General features: G+C 38.9%; 1 protein-coding gene across 4 annotated transcripts in view; it reads right to left on the bottom strand.

Annotated features, from left to right (window-relative positions):
• Positions 1-10,992: 10,992 nt before the first annotated feature.
• Positions 10,993-17,410, bottom strand: part of CHRDL1 (chordin like 1) — a 37,997-nt gene continuing 31,579 nt past the window's right edge. For 3 of the 4 annotated variants that reach the window (XM_021547854.3, XM_085570911.1, XM_085570912.1), the window contains 3 exons: positions 16,054-16,221; positions 14,854-14,943; positions 10,993-13,595 (listed from right to left, as the gene is read on the bottom strand). In XM_021547854.3, the coding sequence (XP_021403529.2) occupies positions 13,465-13,595; positions 14,854-14,943; positions 16,054-16,221 (389 nt within the window). In that variant the 3' untranslated portion in view covers positions 10,993-13,464. The remainder of the gene's footprint in view (positions 13,596-14,853; positions 14,944-16,053; positions 16,222-17,410) is intronic. The other variant, XM_085570910.1, reaches the window with a different exon arrangement.

Raw genomic sequence — 17,410 nt, forward strand, 5'->3', positions numbered from 1 at the left:
GTTTTAGATACCAGAGAAAGCTTAATTTTTAAAGAACAAGTGCTCTGAGATTTCTGCCAGGTGACTGAATCTGCACAACCAGAACCCAGTTTGAAAGTGTAAGACCAAACCCCTGCAGACATTGTTCTGGCTCACTCTGCTCTGGAGCTTTGTTAATGCTGGGATGGAGTGGATCTAACCATGCTTGATGGAGGTATTCTCCTCACTTAGGAGGAAATTGTTGGTAGAATCTCACAGCTAGATTGAGCAGCTACTCCAACAGTCTATAAGTGAATTGTGTAGCCACCTTACAACTCTGAAAAAAAAAAAATTGGCCAGAAAGGCTCCTGCTTATATGCATGGCAGGCAATGGTTCTGTCTTGTGCTACTCAACATGCTCCATCAGAACAGGCTGGATTTTGCCCTGGGAGATATGTTCAAAACTTTGGTATATAGTTGGCTTCCAAATAATTGGTTTTTGCAGGTCATTGCTGCCCAGAGTCCATTTGTCTGTAAGCATTACACACGAGAAGGCAGCTCAGGTGTGGGTGTGTTTTGCCCCCCTTACTTCTTGCCTGGAGTTTTTATGGTGCCATTTGGTCTGGGATATTCCTTGGATCAGATGAGGTCAGCTGCCCCAGCCCTGTCTCCTCCCTGCTCCTTGTGTGCCCCCAGCCTCTTGCTGGTGTGGAACAGAAAAGGACTTGACTGTGTGTCAGCACTGCTCAGCAATAAGGAAAACATCCCTGAATTATCAACATTGTTTCCAGCAGAAATGCAAACCACAGCTTCATACCAGCTACCATGAAGAAAATTAACTCTACCCCAGCCAAAACCAGTGCAGTAAGAAAAGAGAACTAAGTGGAGAAAGACAGGATGAATATAATATTTGTCAAAAACTTTTTTTTCTTTTTTCTTGTCAGAAAACTCCAGCTGGGGCTTTTTCAGAAATTCTCATGGATGGATGAGGCATTAAGAGAGAACTGGAAGGGCAGGCAGGAAAGACAGAGGTATAACTTTCCTTAAAACAGGCATAAATTAAGGAATGGAGATCTACATGTATAAATTCTTTTATAAACTTGTAAAATAGAAATAACACAGAAATGTACATACAGGAAAGCATGAATCCCTCAGTGCAGAGCTCTCCCTTCCTCCTACACTTTAAGAGCTTTAAGGCTCTCAGCTGTCATTTGTCATTGGAGCTGGCTGAAAATCTTCCAAATTTTATGAAAACTATCATGACCTTTTTTCCTGACTTGACAAATAAAAGGATGTTATTTTCAGGGTGGGGAGAAGTGTTATTATCTGTAGTGAAAGCAAGTTTATTTTTTTTAAACTGTTTTAATGGTAGTTGTTTCTATTTTGGTAGATCTGTGTATGGAAACTGATGCCAGAATGCTAACACTGCATACTGCCAGAAATCAGTTCAGATTTTCTTCTTTCTTGCTGTCACATTATAAAAATGATTAGGGGTTTAAATACTGATTTTCTTATTCCCATAACTTTCTAACCTATTTTTAACACTCTGGATTCTTGTGTGTGGTCTCCTGCCACAGTGGTTTTGAAGACTGCTGGCAGATTTTCTTTTTTACCCTTTTTCACCAGTTTTGAATTTTCTGCTATTCTCTAGATCAAAGAAGGAGAAGCATGGTTTTGTTAAGATCTCACAGTGTATGTGTTCCTGGTGGTAACTCTTTGACTTGAACATAGTGAGATGCTTACATCACATCCATACCTGTTGTCCTGGGGATTCTCTTGCTGACTTTTGCTGTGTACTGAGGCAAATGCACACTGCAGAGAACTGGGATCATTCTTCCTCCCAAATAAAAGGTGATTAATTCTATAATTGATTCCAAATGAAAATCTAATAACATATCTAATACACAGCTGTATGTATCTAATATCTAAGAACATATCAAATGCATATCTGTATTTTCAGATGCCAGGATTAATAAATGATTGTGAATTACCTAAAAATAACTTCAGTGGGAAAACTCTTCTATTAGCCAATTTTTTTTTGAAATTTGCAAGCCAGAGAAATGGACAACATGAGAAAATATTTCTTTGTGCACTTTCTGGTGAGGTTCTGATGTTTATAGATCTCCACAGATAATTTTGGATCCCCCAAATTAAATCCAGTGACCCAGATAGATTCTGGGATTTGCATTTTTGGAGTGAGACCACAATGAGTTTTGAGATGTCTTGTTTGTTTTTTTCAGCATGTGCTGGGTATCATCTGCTTGAGAACAGTGAAATGTGAGCTGTGAAAGCTGGGCCATGGCCCAATATAACTCTTATGGAAGGACTGGCAGATATCTGCCCTTCTCCCAAGGCATTATGCCATTGCTATGCCATATATATTGGAATTTATGAACGCTTTAGGGAGTAGTTTTTTCTGTTGGGACAAGCTGTGTGTCTGTGAATATTTCATAGTCCACTCTAATGGCTGTGGTGAGGGAAGCATGTTTGGAAATCAGGTTCATGCTACAGAGGAACTGTGCCAGACATGGGAGTTAAGACCACAGCTTGCACAAAAGCAAGCAATGCAGTGCTGCACAGGAAACTGCTCAAGAATTTGCAAAGTAAATCAACCATACCTGTGCAGCAAGACACAAGACTGGTATGGTAGTCTCTTTACCTTTTCTTTTCCATTACAGAGCCTCCCCTCATGTTTGCCATCTGCACAGCTGTTAAAATTTTGCTTCCTTCCTTCTCACCATCTCCTATCAGGAGTGACTGTCTCAAAAGGGCAGATTTGAGGAAAACAGACTAACTGCTTACAAACAGCCAGCTCTCTAAAACCACAGGTGCATTGTAGGAGTTTCAGTCATTGTATTGCTTCATTTTATTTCTCCTTTAATTTTGCAGGCTTTTTAACAGCAGCCCTTGCCAATCAGATGAGACAAAAAAAACCCCACACTGCTCTCCTATAGCCTTTGGCATTTCTGAGTTGGTGGCCAAAACTAATTGAATTTGTGGAAGGAGAAAATAATGAGGAAAAATGCAGATTAGGTAAGGGAAAACCTTCAGGGACTGGACTAGAATATAGATGAAGCGAGTAGGATCCTGGGAATGACAGCTCTGGAATGGCTTTGACTTTTTTAATGAGTGGGAATTGAAAAATACATATTTATTATTACCTTGTTTAATGACGTAACTTGTTAACAATATTGCTGTCACCTCGAGCCACTTTCCTGAACAGCAGGACAGGCCTATGGGACTGGTGCCTCCACACTGTACAATGTGACACCACACTTTCTCCCTTCAGCTAGGCTCATTCTTTTTGGCACAAGTTTATTCAAAAAGACCATCCATCACCACTGCCTTTTCACTGAAATGATCAATTGCATAATTAAGATGTTTGAGAAGGAATGTTCCTTGCAGTCTCAGAGGCAGAGGAACTGAAAAGCAAGGAGAAATTATAAACCCAGGGAAAGTGAAAAGGCCTGTTAACAGGAGTGATGGGGCAGGGAATGAGAGTGAATGGTATGGGGCTGAGGCCAGTGGGCAGCACAACAGGCTGAGTGCAAAACAAGAACACAGATTCAAGAGTAATCTGTACTGAATAGGAGAAATATCAAATTGATCCACAGTGAATGTGATATTGAATTAGCTGTAGTGCTGACATGGTATCCTGCCCTGGTTTACAGCAAATTTGGGAGGAAACTTCCAAAGTGGTCTCTCTAAAAAGCAGATTCAAGCAGCCCCTCCCCCAGCTGGTTCAGGAAAATATTTCCTTGGAGAAAAGTGGAAAAAACCTCTTTATTTATCAAGCAAAGTATTCACAAGCATTTAAAAAATGAATAATATTAAACAATAAAACCTCTCACTGTTCTGAAGAGATGGCAAATTCAGAAAGTCCTTGTCATGGGGTCTAGCTCAGCTCAGTCCCTATCAGTCCCTCCTGTGCTGGCAAATGCCACATCCCAGGCCCTGGTGGGCCACGGCTGTGAGCTCCCGGTGCTTTTCTGGGCTTTTGGTCCAGAACAGAGCTGATCAGTTCCAAGAACAAGAAAAGCCACAGTCCGGGGAACTTCTCTGCCTCAGCTAGCTAAAAAAAACTAACTATAGGGCAAAGGAGAGCTCTGTCCTGCTGTCTGTCTGTGCTGCAGACAGCACAGCCCAGGAGCAGGAATGTGTGGGAGCAAGTGCAGTTTCTGCAGACAAACTGAGCTTCTTCTGCCCCCTTTGCTCTCAGAACTGGTCTGAGTGGTGCAGAACTTAATATCCAGCATGAACAGAACAGACACCTGGGGACACCAGCATCATAAAGTCACCCTAGGACACATGGGGATTCTATTGTGCTACAGCCTCTGCTAAGTTACATGGATGAAACATATACTCCACAGAGCTGCCTTCAAGTACAGTAGTCCCCCTATTCCCCCCTGGTACATCTGCCTGTCATATAAGTTAATAGGTTTTTAGAATTTCTTGAAATCATTCTTGTTGGATTTATCACAAATGTTTTGGTATATTTTGATAAGAAGGTTCCTGTTTTATTGAGTAAATGAATGTTTGAATAAAAACTCAACATAGAAATTACATAAATGTCCACCATGGTACTGGATTACTTTTGTAGTTCTCTTCCCCCCATCCCTGATCTCGGTGAGCTGAATCTGTCAGGTGTGGCATGGACAGGTGCTCCTGTAGTGTGTCACCACTGTGAGAGCAAGTTCCATATGATGGGCAATGTGATGTAATGGTGGAGACTTACAGAGGAAAGCAGGATCAGAAAGTCCTTGGACTTCAGCTCTCACAGGGTACCACAGAGATCTTCTCCTGATGTAATTCATTGACTGTTGGTTTTCTTCCTGATTGTACATGGAAAGCTTTTATGGTGGCAGAATGTTTAGCTTTTAAACCAAGACGTGTCATTACTATTATTGTGTCTTATTCTGTACAACTTCCTAGGATTCTTGGACTCTCTTTTTCTATATATGTGGGTAGGCTCAGAGTGTTTACTTGGCTACCATTTATCTGATTCCTGGGACCCACTAAAAGAGGATATATTTCAAAACAGTCACCTTTTGTTGGGCAAAGGAATAATTAATGGTAAATCCTTCAAAAAGAGAAAGCTTTAACCCTTTGGTCCTTTAAAACCCAGGTCCCGTTGGTGCTAACTTCCCTTTCATTGAAAGACAATGAACCTTCGCTTCTGTTCTGCATCCTCACCTTCAGCGTGGGTTCCTGCATAGCTCAGGTCAGGGTCAATTATCTGGGGGCTCAATTATCTAGCAGGAGAGGCCCCTGAGAGCAGAGTCTACTGCTTAATTGTTACTGTGGGATCCTTGGGCAATGTGCACTTCTGGGGCTCATTTACAATTCTAACACATCCAGCACGCCCTGCACCGGGAGCCCTGTGAACTGGACAAAAGTTAGAAAGTGGCAGTGCTGTTCCCGGCCAAAAGCTCATTAAGATAGACATCTCCTGCTAGTGAACATCACACAGATGACACAGACAGCTCACTCCAAATGAGAAACATTCTTTTGTTCTGTCTCACTAGGGCTTTCAGATAAAAAGAATTTGAGGCCAGCTGTGATATGAAGGGAACAGGTTTAAAATAGCTCTCAGGGGCAGTAAATGCTTAATGATCAGATCTTTCATTGCTCTTGGAACATTTGAGGAAACTCAGCCAGCTAAAATTCTTGTTGATTACTTTAACAGAGGCCCTTTGTTCATATTATCATGCAGAATAATTAGGCCAATGCAAGCAAATCCTTAGCTATATACATAATTAAAATGTTAGGCTGTGATTAAACAGACAGTATTGGCACAGACAGCACCTATTCACTTCATAAAAGAGTTCCATCACTACCTTAAGCTTGGTTTTACCCTATTTTATTAATTATTTTGAAAAAATAAGTTGTATTGGGATAGTGGAAGATGACATGTTTCCAGTGAGGAGTTAATGAGATTTTATAATGGAGAAAAAAGATCTAAGTATAGCCAAAGTATTTAGCTTATAGGGCAGAATTAAAGGTGAAAAAAAGAGCACTAAATCTGTTTTAACTTACTTAAAAGTTCATTTTGAAGGGGTTATGTCAAATTTTCTCATTTCCTCCCCAATTTTGCTATCTCTTATGCAGCAGTAAAATCTTCAAATTGAAGAGTTTATGAGGCACCTGAAATTTTGTCAGAAAGAAAAACTCTTTGATCTATAAAATATTTTATTTGAATGTACTTTCAACTTATTGGACTACCTGTTTTAAGTCAAAAGCTTATTGTCAAACATTACATCATTCTGAGCTCTCCTAAGACTAACTGCCGACTTTATTTTGGGATTCTCTCTCAGATGGCAATTACTGACAATAACAGTTATGATGTTGGCAGGGGCAGACTGACTTTTCACAAGCTTTTTTAGAAATGGGCCAGGATCCTTTGTGAGTTCCCGGGCAGCAGAGATGGAATTTTACAGAGTTTCTCCAAGGAAGGTCATCAAAAGTTCTTAGGAAGCAGATTTTGGCTCTTCTGCTTTTTTGGGTCACAAAACCTTGTTTTACCAGGACTTTTTCACAGTGGGAATAGGTTTCCCTAGTTCTGAGACTGGAGGGAAGCTGATAGAGAGGCGACACCTGATAGAAATCAGGTAATTTTGATGCTAGGGAGCATTCTATAGTTTTTGACTTTTTTTTTGTTAATATATATTAGGCAACATATTATAGAACAGTAGCAGTGGCTTTAAGGCTGATGGAGAGAGCCCCAGAAGAGATCCTGGGTTCACCTTGACTCCCTTTCAGGTACTAGACCAGAGCAATCTTTTCTTACAAGCAAGGTCTTTGGATGTGATTTCTGAGATGGAAATAAAAGTTAGTCTGCTGGGTTCAGCTCACTGCCCTGAAGCAAAACTCAAAGTGACAACTGCTCTACTCTCTTTACTAATCCTCTGGGCTAAGCAGTCCCCTGAGAACCTCTGCTTGGAAATCTATTAAGATTTCACAAGTTGTTCAGCAGGAGTAGCAATTAATGATTTGCACTATCTCTGAAAACTGCAATGAGAACAAGAAGATGAGAAAAGTCTTTCTCCTTTACACTTACAATAGCCAATGTCATATTTTCCCTAATTTTTTTGTGCCTTTCGTCCAGATTGAAGTGCTCCTTCCTTTGTTGGGTCAGATGTCCCTCTAATGTACAAATAGACATATTTGCACGGAATTTGATCGAATAATTTCCTTTGAAATACTACTTGATGTATCTTTTTCTACTTGAATTTCACAAAAGCCTTCAGAGACTATTATGCAGATTTATGGAGAAATATATTTTAAGGGAACAGTGGCAGGCTGTGAGTTTCTGCTATATTTGAGCTGTGTAATCTAAGAATTGGAAACCCCATTAGCCTGTTAGTGAATTCTTGGCTTTGAAAATCTTCCAGCAGCTAAATTTTGCTGGAGTTTTATTCTAGAGGCACTGCTCTAGCAGAAATTCCTTTTAATATTTTAATCACACCAAAAAAAAAAAAAAAAAAAGTATCTTAAGAAATGCAGCAAAAAAAAAAAGTCTTTTAAGAAATGCTCTACTTGGTGAAGAGGCCATGAAAAAGACCTGCAGTTTGCAATGTTCAGTATTTCAAACGCAGTTTTGCAGCTGTCAAGAGTTTCTCTGCTCCTCAGTTTTTCTAGGGTGCTTAACTTCTTGCTTGAAAAGTATATTTTCCTAGATACTCAATGCATTATCGTGAGTTGCAATCATCATGAGCACAGTGGTTATGATAGTTTTGTCTTAATAAGAGTGATCTCATCATGGATATCATTTAGATGGGGTAAATAATTCCCAACACAAGCAGACTATAAAGACATTGGGAGCTTGTTATAGGCTGATGTCATGGGAAGAGCCTAGTCTCTTCAGCAGGGACTCATCAGTTTATAAAGTTCTCTGAAAGACATCTGACTTTGAAGTAAGAAGAAAAATCAGGGTGGGAAAAGCTGGTGTAAGTTCTTAAGTCTCTGTGGGCTTTGACCATTATTATCAATAGAATCTTTCAGTTGCTTATGATTGCAAAATAAAAGAGACTGTAGGCCAAATAAAGAAGATAATCTGCTTTTTATTTTTAAGTTTTGTTTGTGAAAAACAGTCCATAATTTATAAACTTACTCTTTCAAGCAAAACAGCAGCTGGAGTTTTATTTCCAGAATCCTGGCACATTTGCTGAAGCTCAAAATCACTATTTTTTTTTTTCTTAATTTTTACTTTGTTATCATAATTTACATAGTGTAAAATGAGTGAAAAGGGCTACTGGGAGGATTTGGTTGCATAATTTTACACCTGGTTTGCATTAATATACATGAAGTTAAACTTAGTGAATAATCAGTTCTGATTGTAAACATCCTCTAATGCTTTTTGATGTTGTCATTGGACTATTTTTGAAAGGACGCCACTGCCTGGCTGGATCTAAACCCAAAGATTTTGTGAGACTTAGCTTATGTGGATTTATAACATGGCACTCAAAGCAAGGAAATATTTTCTAATAGCAGAGAATTGAAAACATGATCTCAGATATGAAAACTCAGCTTTCTGGAACATATCACTTGGAGTTGTATGCGTGCATACGTGTCTCTAATAGTTTTTTTTTTTTTTGTTAACTAAATAACCACATTTAGAATCTAATCTTCCTTTTTCTAGAAAGACCTTTGTGAAGATTGATTAGTTGGTGACTATTGTCTATTAGGTTATGGATAGCTATGCAGCCATAACTATAAATACTTCTACATAATGTCTTTTTATTTCACTAAGGGAAAAGCTGGCCCAAGAGCTCACTTTTCTTGTTTGATGTTTCTATAACACTTCCCATTCCACCCTAAGTACACTAAGAAAAGTTTGTGTAGAACCTATTTCAGACTCTATTGAGCTGCAGCTACCACAAACTGCATTTAGCAGCATAAAAGCTGGCCACACTGCCCAACACTTAGTACAGGAAATGAAAATAAATGCCATGTTAATGTCAAGCTCGATGTGGTAACTGGGAAGTCTGGCTCTTCCCTTTTAGAGATGTGGAACAGAAATGTCCCAGTACATAAACCTTAAGCATCACTAGATTTCTATTTATACCTCTGTAATTAGAACTCAAATTCATTGTCCCATGTTAGCTGTTGGCAGAGGAGAAAACTGCCGAGAACCAGGCTAGAGCAGCAGCTTTGTCTAGGGAACATGAAGTGACTGGGAATCTGTGAAAAGTATAAAATGTACCTTTGGTACAGATGAATCTCTAGAGTATACTACAGTGGGTTTAATGCCAGCACAGAATGTATCAGTATGACCCCTTTTTAAAGACATTGGGATTATTGCTGTTTCCATCAGTGGGAATAGAATAGTTTTAATTTACTGTGGCCTTCACACACCTGATTTTTTGATGGTGTGATCCTGGAACAAACAAAGGTTGTTTGAGAGAAAGAGGAATGTAAATCTATAGGAGATAGATTTGATTTTGGTGGAGAGATAACTAGCTGTGGGTGCTGTTTGTAGTAGTTAGCTACATGTTATGCTTAGTGTGATGTACTGTCTCTGTCTCTTGATCTGAGGTCACTTGAGGACAGACTGGGAGTTTTTACTTTAAGTGGTAGTGCAATCAGGCTCACTGCATTTACTGAATGAACTATCATCCAGTGTGCCTACATTAAAAACTGTTTTGCAGGGTTAAGATCAATTACTTGTTTTTGCTTTGGATGCTTTGCATTCTTGCTCATGGTTGGGCTGGTGTTATGTGAGAAGGGAGGGTTGTGGGTTCATACTCATATACTCATGTAGTTGCAGACATACTTTACCCAAAAAGTAAAACAGTCCAAAACCTCAGATCAAAAGATGAAGACATTTTTTAAACTTCTAACAAAAGCAATAAATGAAAATAAGGATTAACTTTGTCAATTTTCACCCCTCCCTCAATAAATCACTAAAATCTTGGCTTTTATCTTAGATGGATAACACAATAGGCACTAGAGCACACCAACATTACGCAAATACTTCATGTGCTATCAATTATTTTGGAAGGAGTCATCATCTGAATTGTGAAATGCTTTGACCTTTTTTTAAATGAATAGTGTAGGAAGAGGAGAGTGTTAGTTAGGCTGACACATTGTTTCTCTTGTACTTGTCTGGGTATATTTCAAAGTATTCAGAAAAACACAGCAGTGAACAGGGCTCCTGCCTCCATACCCAGCCCCTCCTGACCTATGAGTCATGTGGAGTCAGAGGTGATCCTGTTACGTGAGAAGGGGAGAGGAGTGAAGTGAGAAGTAAAATTTAGTGTGCTGCTAAAAAGCATTTGGATGTTATGAAATCAAGAGAATACATTCAATGGGGATGCAGCTGTGCAACCCTGACAGTTGATGACTTTCAGTCTTCAGCTGGTAGGAAGGTGAATGCCTCTGATGGAGTTAGGAGCAGAGCAGGCCCATGTGCCTGGAGTGTGTTCTCATGGAAAGGATTCTCCTAACAGACTTCTTCTAAAATGAAAAGATAGCCAAAGTGAATATGCAGGGTGTGATGAAATAACAGCAGTCAGTTTCATTAGAAATTTCCAGTGATATTCCGGATTTCAGATTTGATGTACCTACTGATTCAAAGTGATTTACTTCTCATTTTTGCCAAGGCTGATATTCTCCATATTAGTTAACACTGCCAGCCATGTGTGAGTTACAGTTTTTCCCCTTATGTTTCTGAAAAACATCTCATTTTTAGGCATTAGCACAGATTGATTCCATCAACATTCCCCCAATTATTTTGAGCTTCAGAATATGTTTTGCCCAGAATGCAGTAAATCCTATACTGTTCTCTTAGTTGGCAATGCTTGATTTCTTCTTAGGTTGGTTTCCATATATGGATGTCAATGCTTTCTTTGATTTTCAAAATTAATCTTGCTGGGTAGGTGAAAGCTGAATTAAATTGGGTATTTTCTAGTCTGACTCTTCCATATCTCAGTATCAATTTCACAGCAGGCAGTCATGCACTGCACCCAGCTGGGCACATGGCTTTCTCTGAGGTGCAAACAGGGAGCTGAAACCAAACATCTTGAACAAACAGCACCCTATACAAACCATCTTATTTTATTATCAATTTCAGAGTTTATTAATTTATCAAACCAGGTCAAAGTGATACAAGTATATAAATAAGTACTGCAACAGACATACATCTCATGAAGAGAATGCAAAACATGACACTGTGTATTTTGTTGTCTTTAGTGACCAAAACCGCAACACTGCATTTTACTAAATGATGTTTATGACTGCTTTTTGCTTTTCTTAAGAAGTGTTTATTATAAAATAAATACACAGTCTGGATTCCACCAGTCCTGTCACAAATCCAAAAAAGCAGGTTGCCTTCCTCATAAAAAAAAAATTACAAACCCTGTACACTTTCCACTTAGTCTTTTGCCACTATCTACTGCTACAAACAATGCCTGTTAGGTGAGAAATCAACTGCTGGTCTTCTCACCAGACAACACTACAATTCCTCAGAACCTCTTCCTAAAGATTTATAATAAAATTTTGCAGTTCTGCAGCACATTTTAACCCAGTAGTTTCCATGTGCAATCAGTGCTTCTCAAGCCAAACTGCTTCTTCTACAGTTACACCGCAGCTCTGGTGCAATGAGGTTTTAGGGCCTTTGTTTAGATATGCTACACCCCTTTCCAACACCACGACAGGACTTATGGAAGCTGCAGTCCCCTGGAAAGGTGGCAGGACAGTTCACTTTGTTCTTCTTTTCATGAAGAGTGATAGAGGATTTCTCTTAGTCAGGTGTTCCTGCATTTCAATGGCCTGTACAACCAAATCTTATCTGCTCTCTGGCCAGGCATAGGGACAGCAGGGTGGTCCTGACATCACCTATATGTTTTCTTCTAATTCCCTTCAGTCTTTCCTTCACCTTCATGTCTGTTCTCCTTACTTGCTCCTCTTTGTTGAGAAGCCCTGCATCCCACTTCTCCTGAGGCTCAGGCAGCACGGCCAGGCCCTGGGTGCCATGGAGAAGCCTGCTCCTGACACCTGCACTGCTGATGGAGACTGCCAGGGTCTGCTGCCCAAGCCAAGGATCCCCTCGCGATGGTGAAGCTCTGCCTGAATGGGCTTTTGGCATTCAGTACCAGCCTCTCCCACAACTTCATCCCTTTAGGAATGTGGACACCCTTGAGTGCTGTCACTGGCAGAATGACAAATCTCAAAATCCTTGCTGTCACTGTTGATTTCACTCCCTGTGAAGCCCCAGCCCCAGCTCAGGCCATTTCCATAAAGCTTTGTTTCCTAGCATGTGTTTAAACAGCATTATTCCTGTCTGCTTTTGGAGTAGAAAATGGGAGCAAAAGCAGGTAGAGTCACTTGCATCTTGGGATTTAATCCAATATTTAAGCCACGGGGCAGTGCAGGATTTTGGTGAAAACAGTTTTCAAATTGTTACAATTACTCTACAGATGAAAGTCACCTCTCTTAAACACACTGTAGACGTGCTATACTAAATTTAACAGAATGTCTCAGATTTGAGTTTTTTTCCTGAAGATAACAGTTGTCACAACAAGCAGCTGTTTGTTGTGCTCTACAAGCCTATAGGTGTTTGTTGTTTGTCACAGGAGAGAGCTGTTCTTGAAACATAAGAATTGAGAGGTCACCCTCAGAAAAATGAAGATTATGTTTTTAACAAATCAGAACAAATAAATTAAATTCTTCACAACTTCTAAGGCATTATTAATCATGAGCTTTAATGCTTTAGGTGTTTTGAAAATACTGCAAGAACTTCACCACATCCTGCCACATCACTTTAGAAGGTGGTTTACCAGCCAAGAGCATGTGTAAATAGGACCCAGAAGAATGAAGTTATTAGGGTTATGATGGGGAGCTAACACTTTTAGAGAAGTGGGTGGAAGAAACAGTGAAAACCACTTGAAAGCCAACATTTGCTCCAATTGCTACAAAAATATATTGATTGTCACTAACACCTGCTGTTCAGTTTATGGACTTTGTTTGCTCAGCTACAAGAAATCATCCCAAAAGCAGGCTGCTAAGGAGTCTGTCAGCTTAAATCTGTTTTTTATGTCTCCAACTCATATTTTTCCTCCACTACTACAAGAAATCCATGAGTCATTTCAACAGCAGAAATGGTATAAACTCAGGACAGAATATAATGATCTCCATAGCTCCTGCACATTTATTAGGTGTCCTTCTTTTCATTAGTTTGAATAACTTGCCAAATAATAATAGTAGAAATGTTCTGATTTCTCTTTTTAACTTGTAAAGAAATGCAACTCTAGGAAAGCACAGTCTTTCTTTCTCCTTCCCCCACCAGTAACACAGAGCCTTTTAGTCTTTTGGAGGAGATATTTGAACAGTTGACACAGACCACTACACATAAAGCAGCAAATTTGCTGTGCATGATGTGAATAATTACTGCATTATACTTTTGGGGTTTAGGGCAACTGCTGACTTAAGCAAAATAAGCCTGCAGTCCAGCTGCAGATCCAAGTTTTCAGAAGTTTTCTTGTGTTTTTCCCTCCAGTGCTGTCTCCCTTAACAGTGACCCTTTTCAGACTTTTCAAGGTACAAAACCTTTACCAAATCCTCAAGCTCAGTCCTGCACACTCTGCTTTCACACATTTGGCTGATCTGAGCTTCTCCCTCGCTAAATATTTTCCATTGGCCTGAAAACAAAAACACAAAGGAGACAGATATTGACTTAGGAAAGGGCACAGGGACTTTGAAGACATTTACTAGTACTTTACAAAGCAACTGATTCACAATGGTCAAAGAGGGAATGTCCAATCCTCCCATGGAAAATATTCGAAGCATCTTACAACCATGTAACATATTCCATGCAAAATAACTCTATTAAAAAAATAAATATGGATCTGACTATTACTATTTTCTTTAATTAAGTAGTCCTGTAAGTTGGCTCTATTTATTCAACCATTTTATGACACTGGATACCCTGGTAAACCATAGTATTTAAAAGCTGGGAAGCAACACAGCTAAATGTTTCACATGCTGTGAACTCCTCCTATCTGTGCCTAATACGAAGTGTGATGGAAAATAATATTTCTACATATTTATTATAGTGGTAATAGAAATGCATACTGTCCTGGTAACTAGAATACTACTGGCTACTAGAATACATTGCAGATAACAATGACAAGCTTATGGAAGGCTGACAGCAAAAAACTAGGGAAGTTGTTACATGAAAACATATCTGTATCTCAATAGGTCTGTAACAATTAAGAATATGTTATTTCTGGGAAAAAGACTTTTTAACTAGGAAAAAGTTATAGAAAAAATTTTCAAGTTATGAAAAAACTAGGAAATGAAAATATCTATATCCTATTTCAGTTAGCAAATTAGCTGAATTAGTAATTATTAACTACTGTCACAAGCCCAAACTGGATGAAATACAAAAACCAAATTGAATCAAGAGTGATAAAAGTAGTACATGCCCTTTCATAAAGGACATTCATTTTAATAATGAAGATGTTGTTAAGAACATAGGAAAGTAATTTTTCAAACACAACATAAGTGTATGTAGAACCCCTTTAAAAAGATCTGAATTTTCTCCCTTCTAAATGACTTTCTAAAACTCTGGGGTAACTTGACATGTTACATAAATAAATCCAAATTCTGCAGCTGTGCTGACATTAGTCATATTTCTGACTTATGCTAGCATGGGCAGAAAAGATCCTGTATTGTACTTTATCAAAACACAAGAGACTAAGCATGTACACAAACTACTGTTATATGTATCTATATTTTAAATTGCTGTATTTTGATTACTTAAATCATCAACTATTGTGATCATATGCTAGAGGAAAATTCAGTATATCCACTTGACAGGGATGAGTAACAGAGAGTGTTTTTCATGGCTATAATTATATGGAGAGTAAAAACCTCAATATGTCAGAATTTACTTACTAAGGGTTGTCCTTGTTATCAGCTTGAAGTAAGGAAGTCCTTCAAATTCTCTCTTGGACAATTTTTCAACATAGAAGTGATGCAGAATCCCTTCAGCAAAGAAATGAGAAGTGCATGTTACTGGAAATGTGCCTATTGTTCTAAACCTGGAGTGCTGTCCTGCCTTTTTGTAAAATTTTCAGTCTATGCGTTTTTTAATGCTGTTTCTCCATCCCTCTGTTTTTTTGCTATTCCCCTGTAAAACTATTCTCCTATGAAACTGGAATTGCAGGGAGTTTCTGAGGGGTGTGAGAATTAGCCAATTCTTTTCCAAAACACTGAATCCTTCCTAATTATTAGTAAATGTAAGATTATAACAGAAGCCAAAAGTCCCAGTGACTTGGAGAAAAACAGCATAATTATGCAGTCAGATACCATCTTGAGCCAGCAGGCAACATGACTGTCAAATCATTATTAGGCTTTGTGGCTTTTTAACACACAGGGTAGTTGTGAACCACCTAATGCTCTGTGATTTCTTTTCTGCTCCCACTTTGGCCTTGGCTTTTTTCTTCAAAGCATCTAGAGATGTATAATTTCCATGCAAAAGGGTGCAGTATATTAGTGTTTCCTATGAGGATCATATGCTTTTTGCTTAAAGTAGATAGAGATGATTTTTATGAGGCTGGAGATAATTTTTATTACACTGAAAGTTCATGATTTGCAGTAGTGCTTGGGCTTCTGAATGCTTCTCTATTTTGTTCTAATTTTACCAGTTAATCTAGTAAAATATATTGTTTCCATCCTTAACACATTTTTTGCCCATATCCTGTATGTTCTCTCATGGATGTATCATCACTATCGCAGAGAGGGCAGACTGATTTCAATGGAAAGCTTTTTGGTCCATCCTGAGTAAGAGCCTCCAGGCACTTGTTTCAAACACTACTACCCATTTAGCTGCAATAAATTACACAGAGTAATACTGAAAACCTGTTTGTCATTGTGCTTTTGTTCCCAATGAAGGGTAGGAGTGAGCAGAACTACAGCTTTGTGTGTTTCCAACGAGTTTTGTACAGAAAAATTTGAGTACGTTGGAAGTGACTGCAATAGTACTATCCTAAAGAGTCAAAAGAACAGCAATCTAAAATGCTTGGATCTGTAAATTGTCCTGGGATTTTAATGGAAGATGATACATTGTTTAAAGAAAGAATTTGCTCAACTCACCTTTTCTAATTGTCCACACATGTATTTCTATTTGAGGTGGCTTTTCAATTTCTATTGCAATTTTCCTGATGGTTTCTCCTTCCTCTGTGAAAATGGATTCATAGACAGGAAATGTCTCTTTCCCACAGAAGTAATCTTTGTTGTCAAAGGTTTGACTTGGCACATCTTCTGTTTAAAAAACAAAAAGGACAGAACACATACTACAGCTATAATCAAGTCCTCCAGAATTTACTTGGCATTGATAGCCAAGAATGTTTAGTTTGAAAGTAGAATTTTCATTTGTATGGCCACACAAATCCATCTCCAGCTGTTAACACAGACACTTAACAGTGTTCTGCCATGTTCTGGTAGCCTGTCCTTGGTGGTAAGACACTATTTTTACTTGTAATCCAGTTTCCTAAGGGAATGAGCTGTGTACAGCAATGTGGTCTGGGACACTCCTCACAAGTTTGGAATCTGTTGTCTACTTTTCAAGCATATTTGAAATTATGTTAGAAATCTCGGGGTAGTAAAAGAACTAAATGAAAATTGGTGGTTGGTTAGAGTGAAGAGACCCAAATTAATGTTTTGCTGAGGAAAAGAATCTATGAGGTTTGCATTTTGCTTGGCAGCAGCCATGTGGCCAGTGCAAGCCTGAGCCAGCCACAGCACACATAATCTCTTGCTCACCTGATAAAGTTGTAGAGCATAAGTAGAAATTGTAATTATTCTGTTTGCAATTGAAAGTTTGACAGGAATATAAGAGAGATGATGCAACTTAGAGACTCAAACCCCTGTTTGTAGAAACACCTAACAATTAATAAATCTCCACATGTACAAGACAGACTGCAGGAAAAGGTTCAGCTTTCTTAAAAATGGGCACATAGGATCTCCAAAAAACAAGGCAGTAACCTCCTTTTTGCCATTAATTTTTCTATTGAAGCCTGTTAGCCAGGCTTTGTTGGCTGTTGTTCCAATGAAATCTGTGGATCTCTGCTTCACAAGTGTCCAGAAGACTTACATACACACCTCCTGCCTGCCTACGGTCATGGCATCGTGGTTTTCCCCCAGTAAGCAAGACTAGCAGAAGATGGGAAGTGTGCATTCTACCAATGTTTCTACATGTGGCTGAGCAACTCATTTCCTCAGAGCATCCTTACCCAGTGCATCACCAAACAAACACATAAAGGGGTACTTAAAGGAACAGTTTAAAGGCACATAAGGGAACTGGATAGTCCTTTACCTTTTGTATTACATGAAACGTGGCTTTTCATTGGGCAAACCATCAGCAGAATCCTTTTAGGAGATTTTTCACCAGCGGCAAGCATTTGTTTCAGTAATGTCTACGTAAGTTTTATCATTAGTGCAGCATAGACAC

Source organism: Lonchura striata, chromosome 4A, assembly GCF_050655825.1.
Source record: "Lonchura striata isolate lonStrDom1 chromosome 4A, ASM5065582v1, whole genome shotgun sequence".
In the NCBI taxonomy this organism is placed as follows: domain Eukaryota; kingdom Metazoa; phylum Chordata; class Aves; order Passeriformes; family Estrildidae; genus Lonchura; species Lonchura striata.